This window comes from Manis javanica, chromosome 4 (genome assembly GCF_040802235.1).
Source record: "Manis javanica isolate MJ-LG chromosome 4, MJ_LKY, whole genome shotgun sequence".
Classification (NCBI taxonomy): Eukaryota; Metazoa; Chordata; class Mammalia; order Pholidota; family Manidae; genus Manis; species Manis javanica.
This window is the reverse complement of record NC_133159.1, coordinates 114,787,157-114,805,323: the sequence shown is the minus strand read 5'-3', so window position 1 is coordinate 114,805,323 and position 18,167 is coordinate 114,787,157. Positions and strand designations below refer to the sequence as shown.

Below are 18,167 nucleotides of genomic sequence, written 5' to 3'. Positions count from 1 at the left end.
CGCGTGCACACACACACACACACACACACTCTCTCTCACACTCTCTCTCTCTCTCCCCCCTCCCTCCCTCCCTCCCTCCCTCCCTCCCTCTCCTCTCTCCTCTCTCTCTCTCTCTCTCCAGAGGACCCATCCTGGCCACTGACCCTCTTAATATGTGCAGACCACACACACACACACACACGGCCCCAATCTTGGGTGCCCAGAGGAGCTGGCACATACACACGCACACACACTGACTCATGCAGACTCAGGTGCCGGCCCAGGAGCAAGTACCAAAATAGTTTTAGAAATGACTCTCTGGCCCAGCACAGGCATTAGAAAAATACTCTTTACAAAGGAAGTTGGGAAGGATGATGTGTGGAGTGGGAGGTGGTGTGGGCTGGCAGCCCCAGCTGTCCTCTCCCCGTGGCACCTGGCCTCGGGGGTGGCCAACTGCCCATAGGAAGGACTGCTCTGAGTCCACCCCAGAGCTCGGCCAAGTACCAGGCCCACACCCTGGCAGGGCAGGTAGGGCCTACGTGAAGGGGCCAGGGGCCATTGGTTCCAGCTCCAAGCAGGGTAGCTGGTAGCTGGATAGTTCTGGCCTTCCTAGTAGAGGAAAGGAAGAGGGGTCAGCAAAAACCCAGGTAGCTTGGCCATATAGGTGCCACCAATCTGCCTGCTCTCCAGGGCAGGCAAAAGGCTGCCCCAACCACCTAGGGGCAGAGACCCTGCAGTGAGAGCCTGAGATGGGCCTGTTCAGGCTGAGTATTGACCATGTCCAACCCACTGAGGCCAGGGCATGGCCAGGAACGGGCTTTGGTGACCCAGCAAGAGGTGGGGGTTGAGGTGTCGGCCTGGTGGGGGGCAAGGCCACATGGGTGGGGGGCGGGCTCTAGGCAGCAAAAGCTTGGGCAGATCCACAGCCCCAGATCCAGGCAGGGGCCACAATGAGACCAGAAGGGCTGACTGGCTGGCCCCAGGCTGGGCCCACTCAAAGGGCTCACCCAGCAAGGCCTGACCTTGTGTGCCTGGGTGAGGCTCATCTGTGAGGTGGGAAGGCCAGACCAACTCTCGAGCCCTAAGCTGCTGCCACCTCTTAAATGATTTGGCCTGGCCATGGCCAAACACCACCTACAGTGTTGGCCTTTTTCTAATCCCAAACTATGAAAATCGTATCTGAGTTGGTTCCCAAAGCCCCTGCCAAGACACCCCTGGAACATGGTGAGGCTTTGGGAATACCACCATCACAAGGGCCTGCCAAGGTTTCAGGTGCATGAACAGGGAGACCCCACAAGGGTCAAGGCTGTTGAGCGATGAAGGCCAGGCAGACCCAGGGCCCCGCTGCCTGCAGTGCCTCATTTGATCAGGACAGTACAGGCTCGAGCCTCCTCTTCTCCCAGACTCCTCAGATTCTCAGATTCCTCTGAAGAGCTGAGGGAAGGGATGGGGGTGGTGCTCAGAGGGTCCTGGAGTCTGGCCCCTTTTCAGCCCTCCATGCCTAGCTCTGACAAGGTGGCTGGAAGGTGGGAAAGGAGGCTGGGCAGCTGGGAGCCCCTCCTGTGGACCTGCCCACCCGCCTCACCCCAGGAAATCCTTCACATCTTCCACCGTGACATCCCCTGTTGTGTCCAGCGTGGTGTCAGCACTGGTGGCCGAGTCAACAGACATGGGTGAGAGCATGGCCTCAGGCAGCTCTTGAATATCTGCAGGGAAGAAGGGATCAGGCCCCTGCCTGGACCCCTGGGCACCCTCTACACTTGGGAACCTGAGGACCCTGTCCCAAAGCCAGCGCATGGTGGGATGTGGCACCCACAAGCAGACCTCCACCCTTCTGCCTGCCCACCCAGTGTCCTGTTACCCCATTCACCCCTTGCCCCTCACCAGATCTCTTGCTGCAGATAGGATCTGGGCTTCCATCATGACTCTGTGGGGCCAAGATGATGCCCGGGGTCCCATTTGCCTGGCTCAGCTTGGGTGACTCTCGGAGCCTGTGGCTGCAGAGAGAGCCCTGATGCTACAGGCAGGCACCTCAAGGCTTGAGGGCCAGACACCCCCCCACTCCAAGCCCTGGGACTAGAGCGGGTGGACACCAGGGAGGGTGCCCTCATTCTGTGCAGAATCCAGGGACATGGACGGGACCAGCCTTGGTCACAGGGCCTCCCAGGCCAAGGACTGCCTCTCCTTGTACCTGGCATGGGCAGAATCTTGGGGCCAGCTAACGTCCAGGGAGCAGAGTGGCTCTGTGATGTTCCGGGCACTTAGGGAGAAGCGTTCAAACTCTGATGGGGAAATCAGGTAAAAACCTGGGTGGGGCAGACAAGGAGTGCAGTGCAGTTAGGAGACCCAACTCCAGCCATGGCCCCCAGTGCCACCTCCCCAGTGTATGCTAGCTGGGCCGGGTCCCACCCGGGGCCCACTGCGCCCACCCCAACACTCCCCAGCAAGTCTCCTGGCCCTGCTCAGGTTTCTCACCCTGGGAGCCTTTTCCCTCACCCTGGCCGTGGCGCGTGAGGACGCAGGAAGCGATGCCACTGATGTCCTCCTTCCGGATACAGGGATAGTGCACTTGGGGCCGCAGGCCCGGCACCGAGAACACGTGCACATCGCCCAGGTTGGTGAGGCAGGCCAGGCAGGTCTCAGCATAATCCTCACAGGCCACACTGGCAAACGTGGCCAGGGCCACCTTCCGCACACGACAACCTTCATGGGCTGTCAGCTTGAACTTAGTCTTGGCACTCACCTTGGGCAGTGTGAACACCTGGTGGCGGACGGGTGGCCATTGAGCAGAGTCCAGCCCTGTTCATCCCCCCAGGGCCCTTCCTCCCAGCTGTCTGCACTAGCCCCCACCCCAAACGGAGTCTGCACTCAGGCCTGCCCTCTGACCTATGCCCCTGGCCCACTACCTCCTGCCCCAAGCTGCCATCTCCCCACCAAACCTAGGCTTCACGTGCTCCCTGAACCCTCCCAGGCCCCTCCATCTGTGGGAGAGCCAGTCACACGGGGCTGTGAGGATCACATAGCCGTTATCCACCCAGACCATGAGTTTCTGCTAGATGGAACCCGGGGGTGGTCAAGAGGGCCTGGAGGCGAGTCAGTGAGGTAGGAGGCACCTGAAGGGGTGCAGCAGGCTGGGGGTGGTGGTTCTTCAGGAGCATCTCTGCTGGCTGGGGGGCTCAGCAGGTAGCGGGCACAGGCAGGGCAGGGGCTCTGAAGGGGTCTCCTTAGTGGCTCACCTTGAACTGCTCCTCCGATGCAATGAGCACAGCATGGCCACCCTGCATGTCAGGTGCCTGTGCCAGGTCTCTTGAGGCCTCGTAGGGTTCGGGCAGTGGGCGCCCACGCCCATCCAGCACGGCGATGGCCACCACGGGTGCACGGTGCATCAGCTGCACCTCCTTGCCCAGCACGGCCTCCACCGCCCGCTCAGGCTGCTTCTCGCCACCTGCTGCTGCTGTCGGCACCTCCAGCGCATAGGCGAACACAGAGCCGGAGTTGGTCCCTGCCCACATGGTGGGTCCATGGTGGACTGCTACGGGGCAACAGGCTGGTGAGGCAGGGCGTCTTCCTGCATGCTGCGGGCCCCCCTCCTTGTCCTGATGTCCTGGGAGCCAGGACTGGCTCTCTCCTGTCCCATGCCTCCACAGTGATTTTGGCCAGTCTCATGGCCTTAGCACCTTCTCTATACTGCTAACAAAAACCAGGGCCTCAGATGCCCCTCCTGCGGAAGCAGAAATAGCTTCGAGGGCATCCCAGGGGTGTCAACAAGCACCTAAACTGGAGCCTGATATCCCCATCTCCATCCCACTGCACCCTCTGCCCATACAAATCCCTGACTCTTCCCCTACCCACCACATCCTTTCACCTGTCCTGTATACACATCTGGCACCAGGCCCTCACCCTGCTGGTGTGCTCGGTCCTGTCACCCCCCCTCTGCCAGCCCCCTGCTGCACTCAGTCCCCTTCAGTGCCAGCCTTGGGGCAGCCAAACATGGAAGTCCCACCCAGGCTGAGACGAACCAAGGCTGCCCGGCTGCCGTCCAGCCTGCCTACATTCCCTGCATGAGCTAAACCTCTGGGGAAGGGGCTTTAGTGGGGAACCAGGGCTCAACAAGCAGGGGCACAGTCCCCGCCGGACACTCGTGAGGATGGCGACCTCAGCGACAACCAGGGGGAGCCAAGCCCCCAGCAAATAGTTGGTGAGCAAGTCAACACACTGCCAGAGACACCCCCACCATGCCAGCCTGCTGGGAACCTTAACCCCGTCAGCACTCTCCTGGGGATGATGGAACAAGGGAAAGACCCCCCAGGGCTATCACATCCAGACAGTGGGAAAATCCACTGGACCAAGACCCCTCAGCAAATAAATGGCACCAGAAGGTGGGACTCCCTTCGCATACTCAGACACTGAAAGATGCGTCAGTGACATGCCACGTGTGGACTAACTGGATGTTGTAAACCATATAAAGGCATTTTTGAGATGTATAGAGACAGCCACCCATGGCCGGGAGTAAAGATGGAACGGGCATCAGCTCCGTGGGTGGTACAGGCACTGTGGCCCAGGCTATGCCTGTGAGACACACTAGCGCATTCAGGAGTGGGTTTCCATTTAAAATATTCCAGCAAGACAAAGAGAACGTGGGGTGGGGACGGCCAGGGACACCACGGCAAGTGTATGGGGTAACTGCTCCTATTTTTGTGTAGGATTCCATTACACAAGTTAAAGACAAATCCGCAAATCAGCCAATAAGCCTAACCACATGGCTTCTCGGCAGGACCTGTCCGGCGTCCCATCCCTCGGGGTCAGAACCAGCTCCCTGGTGAGGTGGACAGCCCCTGGCCTCCAGGAGCACCTCCTCGCCTCAGCCACACAGCCAGGCCATCTCCCCAGCATGCCTGCCTCAGGCCCCAGCACTGGCTGAGCCCACACATTCCTCCCCCAGACCCTGGGCTCCCTTCTCCCTGCTCAGCTCCGAGGCCCACCCAGCTCACCCACCCACCCTGTCAGCAATCCCAGAAGACTGTAAAGTGGCCAGGGCGCCCTGTCACCAGGCAGCTCAGCACAGTAGGCACTCACGGTAATGCTTTGCAACCTCCTGGAAGGCGCCACCCGCCATCCCCACCACCCATTTCCTAGATGTACACTTGAGGTGCATCGCCCCCAGCCCATTCCTCCCCTGGCCTCACCATCTCGAAGGAACGTGTCAGCAAAGTAGAGGCAACGCACAACGCCCGAGAGGGAGTCGTCAGCTGAGCGAGGCTCAATGCGGCGCTGCACAGGAGTCATCTCCACATCATGGGGGCAGGCCTGCTCAGCCAGCTGCGCATTGGCCTCCTGCAACTAGATGGGTGTCGGGCTCCGGAACTCTGTCTTCCCTGCACCCCACCCCTCCCATACGGCCTGGCCTGCCACCCTGCCACCCTCCCTAGCTCATTCTGCCCAGTCTGGGTGGCCCAGGGGCCAGGGCTGCTGAGGGATGGACAATGTGAGGGGAGCCAATAAGACTCTGGGCCAGCACCCAGCTCTAGGCTGCAGCAAGGCCTGGAAAGGCAGCACCCGGGCAGCCTGGCCCCAGCTCACCTTGCTGTTGGCATTAGCAGCCCGCTTCTTGCCTGAAACTCGGCTCTTGCGGATGCGCCGGAAAGACTGGCGCAGCGACTTCTTGAGCGACTTCACCCGGGAGAGCGGCCCCTCCATAGCCAAGGAGTCATTGGGGTGGAGGGTGCACCTGGGGACAAGCAGGGCCAACTGTGTATGGAGCAGCCTCATGGAGTGGCCAGTGCCCCAGGGCCAGGCACGAAGGGTCCCTGGTCAGTAAGTCTAAGCCCCCTCTGACACTGCCCTGCAAACCCAGCAGCTAGCAGGCTTAACACACCCTCAGTAGCACTCAGCATAAGGCCAAGCTACCAAAGGGACAGGGCTTTATAGTCACCCCTGACAGCTCCAGGGAACGCCAGAGGCGGAAGGGAGACCCCCCTCCCTGGGGCCCAGGCCACCCCACACACCTGGCCAGCACAGGGGTCTTGCGCTGGTAATCAAAGAGGCCAAAGCCGTGACTGGTGCCAAAGGCCACAAGGCTCCACTCGGCATGGAGCGTGACAGCAGTGACTGCGGCTGGTGGCAGGCACTGAACGAGCACTCGGGGCTGAAAGCCAGCAGGCCAGGGCAGTGGCCCCGTGCATGGGCTCAGCCGCTCATGGCCCTTCCACGTGAAGCCCTCTCGGTCCTGGAGGAGGTCCACGCTGGACACGCTGACCGTTTTCTCCGATGGCGTATCACTTAGTTCCAGCACCAGCACCTGACCCCATAGCCAGGGCAGAGAAGGGATCAGCATACAGGGTGGGGCCACCAGTGCCCCATCTAGGCCTGCAAAGTCACTACCAGGATGGTCCCAGATCATCTCCAGTTCATTTGCTAAATAAGCACTTACTGAATGACTGTGCATACCAGGGCCATCGGAGCCCTGAGAAACATGGTGGTGACTGAGACCCGCTGGTCCCCTCCCTCCTGGAGCAAAGGATCCCCTTCCTGCCTGTCTCCCATTTAGCAGTAAACACACATTGAGCACCTTCTGTATACCATGCAAGTGCTAGGTGCCTGGCAGTGACCAAGACCCTGCCTTCTTGAGCAAAGTACCTCCCACCACCCTGTCTCCCATTTAGCAATGAATAGACATTGAGAACCTTCTGTACGCTGAGTGCCAGGAGCCCGGCACTGACCAAGACCTACTGTGGTCTACCCTTGCAGGGCTCATCTAATACTCCCACCCTAGCCCCAGCCCTCCATGGCTGGCCCACAGCCAAAGTTTGGATTCACGGCTCCCAACAACAGGCCCCACCTCCCTGGCTGGCCTCACCCAGCAGGCCCCACCTGGAAGCCCCATTCCCACTCTGGGCTTTTGCCCATTCTGGTCCCTCTCCGACTCTGCAGTTCAGCTCAGGCCCACCTTCTCAAGAAAGCCAAGCCCCTCAACCCCGGGGATACCTTTGCCCTACCTGGCCTGCAGTGCCTGCCACCACCATCCGGGCTGTGTACTTGCAGAGCACCACCTTTTGCACACCGAGCCGGGGATCGTCACTGTAGGGGTCGAAGCAGCCCACCTGAAGGGTGAATTGGAGTGATGACATGGGGCAGCAGAGCCAGGATAGGCTCCCTGGGGGTGGGGGAGGGACCCACCTTGCGGAAGGGTGGCCAGTCATCCTCAGTGGCCTGGGCCAGGCTGTCAGCATGCTCGCAGTCCGTCTGGAAGAGGCCAGCTGTGCTCAGCTTGTACAGTGGTCGCAGGGCCACACCAGAGGCATCCCAGAACCGCACGGTGCCGTCCTCATGGCTGCAGGAAGGGTCTCTTCAGGCCCACCCCAGGTCCCTGTTCACCCTTCCATGCACTCATCCAGTGAACACGTACTACATATGCCAAACTCCTACAGCAAACAGTAAGCACCCCCTGTACAGGGCAAACACATACTGAGCACCTATTGTATGCTAGGCCACATGCACCCAAGTCCTTCAAACACGATGAAAAGGAGTGGAAATAATATGAACATGATGAGCAGGAGGTGGAAGAGTGGATAACACAGGGAACAGAGAACTATAGGTATTCTGGCTCTACCGGGGCATCAAGAAAAGGTGATCAGGAGTTAGCCAGTCACAGAGCAGAGGGGTGAGCTAGGTCACCAGGCAGCCACGCAGAGAACAGGAGGAAGTAGGGAGGGGGAGGAGCAGACAAATTTGGGGCATAGCCCCTGGACGCAGCTGCAGAGCCCAAGTCAGGGGCCCCTGGGCAGTTGTGGGAGCCCAGAGAAGGTGCATGAGTCTGTGGGGCTGACCGGAACATATCCAGAGGCCGTGAAAGCCATGATGAGGAATTCTCAAGCAGGGCAGAGAACACTGGAGTCAGAGGCCTGAAGGCCTCAACGCAGGCGGGCAGCAGGGGCAGGGCAGGAAGTTGGGACCTGAGTCACCAGGCACGTCAGCGCCTGCCAGGCTGAGGCCGGGATCTCCAGCACCTGCCCTGCGCAGCTCAGCAGCATGGGCCAGCCCAGATTTTCCGGTACTGGGGCAGGCTAGGTAGGCGGAGCTCAGTTCCAAGCCAAAAGGCAGGGTAGGGCAGGGCCTTCAACCAGAGCCTAAGAAAGCTTTATCCCAATCCACCCTGTGGGAGCAGGGATGACCTGGTCCCACCAGGGAAGGTCAGCACCCACCAGGCCCAGGACAGGCTCTCCCACACCCGCAAGGACTGCACCAGGCCCCCCTTGCACACACACATCACAGTGGCCTGACTCTGGGACATATGTGTCTGCCTACCCAGTCAGCAGCAGCCCTCGCTGTGATGGCTCCTGGGCCAGGTTCCGGCCCCCAGTGATGGGCCACCTCTGAGAGAGGGAAGCAGAGATGTAAGTAGAAGGTCAGGACAAACATCTCCATCTCACTCCAGGCATGGCATCCAGGGCCCACACTGCCCCCAACTGCCCTATGTCTGCCTGCCACATTCCTGCCTCCCAGCCTGTGCCAGGCAGGGCCTCTCTGCCAGGTACACTCTCCTTCCCCAAAGTCCCTTCCTCCCCACCCCACAGGAGGCCCTGGACACACACCAAAGTGCTGGAGGCTGGCTGGGGACTCTGCTGCTCTCCAGCACTCACAATGCGGGCCCACAGCTTGGCAGGGACGTTGGCAACATGGGCAGAGCACGTGATGGCAGATGAGTGCAGCGGGGCTAGGTACGGCCCAGGCACAGAGGGCCAGCCGGGCGTCTGCAGATCTAGCACCACTAGCTCCTCTTCGAGCAGCACAGCTAGGGCCTGGGGCTCGTCAAACTCTGCAGGACAGGGGCAGGGTGAGCATGGCCATGGGAGGCCTGGGGCACAGGGCTGGGGTGAGCAAGACACACACCATCCTCAGGCCGCGTGCTGTGCACCGTGAAGAAGTCGATGATGCGGGAGGTGAAGTCCAGCGTCACCAGAGTCTCAGCCCGGAGCACACTCACACAGTGGCGGTCACCATAGCTAGCTCGTGGCATGCCGCCACTGAAGATGATAAAGTGGTCCCTGCATGAGGGTGGGGGAGCCACCTGAGCCAACACCGCCAGACCTGGGAAGAGCATTCACAGGACGCCCCTGTGCCCCAGAGCCCATCCTCTGTTCCCCAGGAGACGCAGCCCCTTACCCACACCGGAGACCAGGCTCCCCACCTACCCAGATTCACAGTTTCGCCACAGAATCTTGTTGATGGCTTTGCAGGGGAAGGGGCCTGGAGGGGTGGGACCATGTTAGGCTCACTTGCTCTCAGCAACCAGAAGGGCCCCAGGTCACATTTCTTGATGCATCTCCTATGCCTGTTTGCCACCATTGCTCCCCACCCCACAGCTGCTTCCTGCCTCCCAGAGGGAAGGCCCACTGCCCAACCATGCCCCTTAGCGGGGGTCTCACCTTTGTGGTTTTGGCTCAGCGCTGCTGCCTTCCATAAGTCCTTCTGGATACCCCCACCAAGGCCAGGCAGCCCCAAGTGCCTGAGCTTGGGGTTACCTGTCAACCCTGCACTCAAGTAGTGGGGGCTGCCCTTGGCCTCCTTGGCACTCACCATAGGGCATGGTGGCCACCGTGGGCTGCGTCGCCAGGGAGCCACCAGCATCCACGGACCAGACTGCATAGCTGCCATCGCTATGTGAGCTGACCAGCGTGCTACCACTGCGCTCCCAGCACAGGCTCTCCAGCTGCTGCAGGGCGCGGCAGACAGGAGTGAGCAAGGTGGTCTGAGCAGAGGGCCCCAGCGGCGGACCACCCACAGTCTCACCCACACACCTGGTTACCCAGGAAGACACGGTCTGCACACTGCGCAGCCTGGTTCCAGATGACTAGCAGGCCCCGGCTATAGCCAATGAGGATTTTGGTGGGGTCCCGAAGGTGTCCCTGGAGTGACTCCACAGGGCCCAGTGACTTCCCGCACCGGTAATCATCTGGCACACTGCAGAGGGGGCTGAAGTGAGCTGGCAGGAGCACCACGCAGGCACAGTTCGGTGCTGGGAACCCCGCCTGCCTCTCACCTTCGCAGAACCTCATCTGGGCCAAGAGTCTGCCCCTCAAGCAGCGTCAGGGTGGGAACATCCAGGAAGAAGACACTGCTACCCTCGGTGCCCAGGGCTGCCATGTCACCAGCAGTCACCAGCAAGACCACTGTGATGCGGGTGAGGCCAGGTAGGCCACTGCAGGGAATGAGGGGAGGCAAGCTGAGGGTGCGAGCCCACGCACCTGCTGAGAGATTGCAGAGGGGGCTGGGCCACTACTGCCAGCCCATTACGGCCCCTCTGCACTCACTGGGGCCGGCGCACCAGGAAGAGGACAGTGGAGGCTGCAGGCACTGTAATTAGCTCACTCAATTATTCATCAGGGTGTTGGCAGGGAGAGGGATAAATATAGGTTCCCCAGGTCTTGGAGACAGTCTTCCGAGCTCCTCCCCTCCAGAAGGAGGGGAAGGCAGGAACCAGGCCACCATCTGGGCTAGGACTAGGAGCTCCAAGACATGCATGGCCCTCCTGAGCCCCACCCAGGAACCCTCACTGCGAGTCCCTATCTCCCTGACTTTGCAGGACAGCCTGAGGTTGCCCCTGCCTGCAGAGGCTGGGAGACCCCGGGAATCAACCTGGGTTAGGACTGGATGTGTGGAGGTGTCATAAGCCTCAGTAAGAGCAGGCCTGGCCTCCCACTGAGCTGGGACAGGCATCTTGCAGCTGGAGGACTTGCTTGCTCTGGTCACTTCAGGGAGGACAGCAGGTCTAGGCTCCCTACACTCTCGCCAGGGGTCCAGGCTGTTCAATCGTCCCTGGAGTGTCCTGCCAGCACCTCAAACAACTACCCTTTCACCCACTCACACTATGGCCTACTGCCCTAGCCCCAACAAGACACCAGGGAACCTGATGCTCATGTTAGTTCAGGGCAGACCTACTCCATGTGCCCAGACAGCCCCATCATTGCAAGGGGAGGCAGTGCCACACATCGGGTACAAGGAACCCAGGACACAATGTGTGCTCTCCCACCCTGTGTCTCCTGGTGTCCCAGCCATGAAAGGCCCTAGTGAAAAGACCCTACCTGTTCAACCTGGGCTCGGCCAGGAGCCCTATTCAACACCTGCAAAGCCCACAGAGCACAGCTCTCTGGAACCCAGGCGGGCGTCATGTACCCTGTCACCCTGAACTCTGCCACTGGGGCAGCTTCCTGTCCCCAGTGCACTTTTGCAAAGCTGACTCCACAGCCTCCATCAGACTCCCCCTGTGCCCAGAGGCTGGTCCTCAGTACCTGGCACTGTCAAAGCCTGGCCGACTGGGCAGCTGGAAACTGAGCACCTCCTCCAGGTGGGCACAGCCACTGTGGTGAACAATCTCCCAGAGATGCAGGCTGCTATCGTCCAACAGGGTAAGGAGGCGGCCCTGGTAGGTGAGCAGAGACCAAGACTGGGCTCGCATGGGAGGGGCAGGGAGGCATGGGGGACTCGGGAGCCTGAGGTTATAGGCTCACCTGGCCGGGCAGGAAGTGTATCTGGGTGATGGTGGCAGTGTCTGGATGCAGGCCTGTGAACTCCACACCAGGAGTACCGTAGCTGATGGTGACAGGTCAAGGGCTGGAAGCAGGCATGGGCCAGGAAACCAAGGCACAGGAGATGCCCAAGCCTCCTTCTTCCCTAGGACTGTTCTGATGGGCCTAGCCGGGGAGGCCTGCCCAGGAGCCCTCTGGAGTCTAGGTGGGCCCCTTCCCTGAACAAGCAGCATCATCCAGTACCCTCAAGAATCCCCAGGCTCCACGCAGCTCCTGCAAGTCAGTGATGCTGTATGACCTTCACTTACTACTCATCTGGAAAATGGGCTATTGACTCCCACTCCCACCTTGTAGGGTTGACACAGGGCAGGTGAGAATAAAACACACCCAGCACACTGGCATGTGGCCAGGGCTCTGCTCCACGTCAGCCTCATGTGTGTCTGTGTGCACAAGACCTGAGCCCCCGCAGGTCAGGATCGCATAGGCACAGATGCCGGCCAGACCTGGGCAGGAAAGTCTCAGCTGCCTCTTCCCACAGCTCCAGGCCAGACTCTGGCTGTGGGCAAGGAAACCAGCCTCCCTCGGGGGCCAGCAGCCAGCAGCCCCCACTGTGAGCAGGGGGAGGCCACAGCTTGCCCATTTTACAGGCAAGCAGAGAGGCTTGGAGAGGTTGGCTGACCTGCTTCAAGTACCCCACATCAGGGCTGGAGTTCCAGCAACTGCAGGTTTGACAGTGGCCAAGGGGGCCCCAAGATGAGGGCTAAAGAGGCTGCAGGGATGCTGCCTGGCAACGAGGCAGGACGGTTGCCTGGAGCTGGAGCTGGGACTGCCTGCAGGAGCTGGGGGGGACACAGAAGAGAGGACAAAAGACGGGGCAGGAGTGCTGGGTGGGAACCAGGGTTGCCAAGGAGATGCACCAGCCTTGAGGGGGAGGGGCAACTTCTGTGGCTAGCCTCAGTTTCCCAAGTCTGGGGCTGGGGTGGTCTGGGGGAAGGAGGGAGGGGGAGGGGGAAGCCCTAGCCTCCTGTGAGGCTCTCTCCCCGTCTGGGTCTGTTCACCTGCTTGTCAGGTTCTTTGTGAACATGAGGAGCCAATGCCCAAGAAAGACCGGGACACCCAGAGGGGTGGCTCAGGCTAACAGAGACACATGCCTGGCACACTGAGACAGTGCCTGCTACCATCGGGAGAAAGGAGCTGCGGGAACACAGTACACATGTGGGCAGGAGAGCACCACAAAGGGTGGGGGCGGCAGGCCAGGAAGCAGGCACCTCCCAAGGCAGGTAGCCCAGCCCCCATGCCCCACCGCTGCCTCAGTGGCCCATGGGAGAGGAAGAGGGGGCATTCTGGCCCAAGCACACTTCCCAGAGTAGGCAAACTCACAGAGCACAGGCCCAGATGCCTACTCCTGACTGGTCAGTGCCTCCAGTCCTGAGGTGGAAAGGCCCCACCTCCGACCCCCTGCTTTCCAGTCACTGACTCATTTTCTGCCAACCAGCATCCTCAGTGAGGCTACTGAGATCCGGAGGGTCACATGAGGAGGAGTAAGAGGGGGCCACCCCTCGCCAAGCAGATCCTGCATCTTGGTTTCCCCACCCAAGGGGCTTTGCCAAGAGCAGCAGGGGCCAGGTTCTCCATGGCAGGCAAGGAGGCACTCAGCTGCCTGCTCGCCCCCACCTGCAACCCCCATTTGCAGGGAAAATGCCCGCTTTGTGCATCTCACACAGCCCATTGTGTGGCCGCCAGCGTCCAGGTGGGGGCTGCGCTGCACACACCATGCTGAGCCTGGCACTGCCCCCAGCTGAACACTGTGTCTTCACATTTGCACACGTACAAATGTCTTGTCATCAGGGCAGGGCTTGCAGTGTGACCCCAGTCCACCCACCACCCTTGTTGTGTACACCTCAAGGCCAGCACCTTCCCCCACCCCTTCCAGTCACAGTTGCTGGGACGATGACAGGGTTACCTAGGAAAACTGGCTGGTTGAAATGCAGCGAAGGACAGCTGTAGCCATTGCAAGCTGACCCTCCCACCATCTCTGTGAGACATCTCAGGGCAAAAGCCACACCAACCTCTACTACAATCTGGACACCTTCTGCAGTCTCCCAGTCTGGGCCTGCCCCAGGAGCCCAGCACACAGGGAGCTGAGATCAGGAGGTTGATGAGTCCCACAGGCCACAGCCCCCAAAGGATACATCTTGACAGCCCCAGACCTGGTGCCGATGGCCATGATGCGAAGTTCGGGATCAAAGGCCAAGGCGCTGGGCTGGTTGGGGAAGCCATGCTCCACGGTCTGCAGTAAAGGAGAGGGCATTTGCACAACAAGGTGTCTGAGGCCCACCCTGAGGCAGCTCCCAGACCCTACTACTGATACACAGCAGGGCTGGGTCCACCTGCACTTTGTACCTCAGTGTCCTCAACTGTGAAATGGGTGATCATGCCTCCAGTCAGTGTAAGGGGCCTGGGCCCTGGCCCCATCAGAGGTCCACCCAGGCCAAGGTCCTATCCCTCTCACTACCATGCACACCCCAGCACAGGGCTCTGGCAACAGAGAGAGCAAGCCTTAGAGAGGTGCAGACCTACAAGGGGACCCCACTTGCCCTGCACAGTGGGGCCCTGCACCCCACCCACAAAGGCACAGACTGAAGCCTGATGAGGCACCATGCTGCCCAGGGGCCCACATGAAGTCCAGGCATTCCCCAAACCAGGCCCCACGTGGAGTTGGAAGCATTCCCCAAACCAGGCCCCACGTGGAGTTGGAAGCCAATACCCAACATCAACTAGGAGAGGCTCTTGATCCACCCCATCCCCAAGAGGGATGCCTTCCACCCCAAGACCCAGAGACAGGGAAACTGAGGCCCAGAGAAAGGGAGCTTCCTGTTCAGTCCCTAAAGGTGTCACCTGCCTTCTAGACATGGGTGGTCTACCTGGAAATTAGGCAACATAATTCCCAGCCCTAGATATGGTGGGGAGGGTGTAAAGGGGGCTTGTGCTCTGGAGGTGTGGAAGGAACAGTTCCCACCTGGTCCTCTGCTCCTATGGGGCCAGTCCCAGCACACACTTACACCCACCAGGCTACACTCGCTGCTTCCTTCCATCCACTTGCCCGCCCACCTACCCAAGGAGCTCCTACTCATCCCCAGGGGCCTGGCTGTGGGGAACCCTAGGCCCCTGTCCTCAACACCAGTGTGGAGTACCACATGTAGGCCTGCAGTACCTCCTGACCACTGCCTCAGCAAGACATACATTTTGTAAGACACCCTGGTCCCCAGGGCTGCTGCCAGTGCCTCAGCCCATCCAGGCAGGAGCTGAGCCCTCTGGGCAGCCAGCATGGCCTTGGGCCAATCACAGCACTCTCAGAGCCCCCATTTCCCACCTGGTCCCCAGGGCCAGTGAGCCCACCTGAGGACAGGGCCATGTTTGGTGGGAGCTGGTGGTGGGAGCAGCTACCTTTCCCACCAGCAGTGCTGTGCCCACGCTGGACCTGACTGTGTCTGGCCGGTCCCCTCCTCTACTCAGGACCCTCCCAGGGCTCCCAGCCACTCCAAGTCAAAGCCACACGTCTTAGTCATCTTGCCCTGTTTCCTCCTCCTCCCCTTGCCTCATTTGACTGCAGGCTCAGTGGCCTTCCGCTCTCCTCCAGTTTACCAAGAAGGGTCCTGCCTCAGGACCTTTTCATCTACCACCCCTTCAAGAAAAATGTGCTTCAGCCAGCACTCCCCATGGCAGGCTCCGTCCCATCTCTAGGGTCTCAGTTCAGGACTCAGCCCCTTGAGGCCTCCTTAACTTCCCTGGCTATGGCAGGCACCCCCATCCCTACACCCTGCGTCCTCACCCTACTTCATTTTACCCACAGCACTGGCCACCATCCAAACTGCTGCGAATTTTACTCTCTGGTTTTGTCTTCGCTCCATCTCCCCCACCAGCACATCAGTCCCCTGAGTGGAAAGGCATTTATCTGTTCTGGTCAGCCATGTCCCTAGCTCCTAGAAGGGGACCTAAGGAGCTAATCACAATATTTGTTTAAATTGACATAGAGTGGACATCCCACAAGCCACTTGTGGGCAGGGCTGGGATTTGGACCCAAGACTGAGTCCAAAGTCCATGTTTGCCTCTGGACACCACCCCCACATGGGAGTCTGGGGCCTATTCTCCAGTGATGGTCTACTACCCCCTTGGTGACCAAGCCCCTTGCCTAGGACTCCCATCACTGCTGCCCACTCAGAATGGGGCGTCGCCCTCCTTAGCAAGAAACCAGTCCTCAGCTCCTACTAATCCAGGACCAGCAAGGGGGAGCTGAACCTCCCCACCATCTATCTTAAGTCCCCACTTCACGCCCCAACTCACCAGCTGAGGAAGTGACACCTTGGCCCTGTGCCTGCCCACCGTGTCATTCTCTCACCTCACAGGGTCCCAGCCTCATAGCCACCCAGCACATGAGGGGACCATCTGGAAGCCCTCTCAGGCCCCCTACGGGTTCCTGGCCACCAAGTCTGAGGGTCCTTGGTGGCTCCCCACCACCACCTCAGAAACCCTGCCTGCCCTGAATGACGCTCTGGCCTCGGCCACTCCAAGTTCAGCTGACCCAGAGGTTCCTCCTGGACAAGAGTCTCCTTTTGGTTGGCTCAGGACCACAGCAGCCCCTCTGAAAAACCCCTGCCCCTCAAAGCTAAAGTCAAATCCCAGCAGCAAGGGAATGCAAGGACAAAGAGCCCCAGCTCACTCTGTGACTTTAAAGGGCAAGCTGTCACCACTCTCTGAACCTCAATTTTCCCACCTGTGTGATGGGGACAACAACTCTAACCCCCAAGAGCAGCGAGCTGTGTGATCCGAGGGCTTTGGGGTAAAACTGAGGCCAGAAGCAACACCCCGGACTGGGGTACTGGAGGGTGAAGAGTTAGCAAGAGGTGGGCTGGGGCCTCGAGCTGCCACACATGAGCGCAGTGGGAGGCAGGTGCTGAAGGCAGCCCCTTTCCCATGGCCTCTCTTGTTCTACCCTGGGGAAGAAGGGCAGGAGCAGCCCTCTACCCCCACCTGTCTTGGCTCAAAGCAGTGGGCTGGCTGGCCCATGTGACAGAGACCCAGAGCCCACAGCAGGCAGAAAAGGGGCCCCATTTCACAGCAAGGGAAACTGAGGTCCCACAATGTGAAGTGCAGTTGCGTACACAGGCAGGCATCTCCCCTGGAGTCCCCAGCAAGGCCCAGCAGGGCAGAGCCCGGGGCAGTGGGGGAAGGGAGGAAAGACCATGGAAGGGATTTCCCAGCCCCATCCCCCAACATCTTCCTCCACTCTCTGCCCCTCCCCACTGGCCTGGGTGCGAAATCAAAACAAACTGGGGCCCTGGGCTGCCCCAAGGGTTGAGGAGGGGCAAGGAGGGGCCCCACAAGGAGAGATTTCTAGAGACAGAGTGAGAGTTTGGGAAATCACGCATATACATGAAGGCCGACAGACACGCAGAAAAGGCACGCAAATTCTCAGAGATGTAGAGACGGAGAAGAGATTCGCAGAGAGATACACAGGGCCGAGGGAGAGACAGCCCCCAGCACAGACACACAGGCATAAACTGAGAGGGAGCCAGTCAAAGACAGGGAGGGGCAGACGCCAGGGACACGCAGAGTCTCGCAGAGACAGAGAGACACAGACACCCAGGTAGACAGAGTCCTGCAGGGAGAGAGCCGGCGAGGCCCAGGGACCCGAGAGGCCGACGCGGGAAGTCGGCGGGGGACGCGGACCCACCCGGAGTCCGAGAGCAGAGGGCGCGAGGCGGCGAGGAGTGGGGCCCACCGAGGGGGCGGCCGGCCCCGCGCCGCGCGCCCCGGATGCCCCCTTCCCCCCACCCCGGCCCGACGTGGCTCGGGTCCCCGGGCCCCCAACCGAGGCCCCCGGCCCCCAGCCCAGGCCCCCGGCCCGCCCCCTCCCGCCCAGCTCGGGCCGCCGCCGCCGCACCTTATTGAAGGCGAAGAGCTCCTGCTTGAGTTTCTCGCGCTGCGGGTCGGCGCCTTGCCGCCGGAACCGAAACTTCATCATCTTGCGGCCGGCTACCGCCACCGCGCCCGCCGCTGCCGCCGCCCGCAGGATGCGCCGCGCGGCCCCGCCGGTCCTGAGGCGCGGGCGGGGCGCCAGGCGGCCGGGGCGCAGGCACACGGGGTCGGGCCTGCAAGGAGGTGGGCGCCGGGAGCGACTGACGCGCCGCCCAGCCAATGGACGCGCCTGCGCGCCACCCGCCCCGCCCCTGCCCCCCAGACAATGCGGGAAGACAGGGCCCCAGCTCGGCCCTGCTCGCGAAAACGCCTGCCGAGCATGCGCCGCAGCGCGGGGTCTGCCGGGCCTTGGAGTCCGCTCGCGGGGTCCCCGGCGTGGGCGGCGGGTACGGGCTTTCGACCGGGCCGGTGAGTGTTCCCCAACTTGGAGGCCTTTTCCTTCCACCTAACAGCGAGTGGCGTGCATATTCAGTAATGAGGCAGCCCTTGACGCGAAAGCCAGGGGAATTCTGACGGGGCAACTCCCTGGCCCCTCCGCTCGTTTCGCCATCTACGCCACCGGCCAAGCGACATTATGTATTGTCAGTTTCGCGAGACACCACTTTGTTCCCCAGTGTGCCAGAACCCTCCCACCGCCTTGCTTTTGCCGTGACTGGGTGGTCAGTCAGGAATGCGCCCCTCAGC

At 60.8% G+C, this 18,167-nt stretch overlaps 1 protein-coding gene across 16 annotated transcripts; it reads right to left on the bottom strand.

Moving 5' to 3' along the window:
• Nucleotides 1–80: 80 nt before the first annotated feature.
• Nucleotides 81–17,678, bottom strand: LLGL1 (LLGL scribble cell polarity complex component 1). 16 transcript variants are annotated; one of them, XM_037019510.2, is made up of 22 exons: nucleotides 17,449–17,678; nucleotides 13,697–13,794; nucleotides 11,487–11,568; nucleotides 11,268–11,398; nucleotides 10,019–10,177; nucleotides 9,777–9,939; nucleotides 9,556–9,691; nucleotides 9,171–9,225; nucleotides 8,869–9,023; nucleotides 8,571–8,794; nucleotides 8,284–8,351; nucleotides 7,156–7,309; nucleotides 6,975–7,079; nucleotides 5,985–6,277; nucleotides 5,560–5,707; nucleotides 5,166–5,319; nucleotides 3,216–3,508; nucleotides 2,455–2,740; nucleotides 2,171–2,285; nucleotides 1,864–1,976; nucleotides 1,565–1,685; nucleotides 81–588 (listed from the first exon to the last, which is right to left on the bottom strand). In XM_037019510.2, the coding sequence occupies exons 1-22, from the start codon at nucleotides 17,527–17,529 to the stop codon at nucleotides 330–332; spliced, it is 3,393 nt and encodes a 1,130-aa protein (XP_036875405.2). In that variant the 5' UTR covers nucleotides 17,530–17,678; the 3' UTR covers nucleotides 81–329. The 16 variants fall into 16 exon arrangements, 13 of the variants coding, with proteins under 13 accessions (XP_036875405.2, XP_073090816.1, XP_073090815.1 ...); XM_073234715.1 differs by having other exon boundaries at nucleotides 3,216–3,511; nucleotides 5,166–5,313; nucleotides 17,449–17,677; XM_073234714.1 differs by having other exon boundaries at nucleotides 3,216–3,511; nucleotides 9,556–9,688; nucleotides 17,449–17,677.
• Nucleotides 17,679–18,167: the final 489 nt, after the last annotated feature.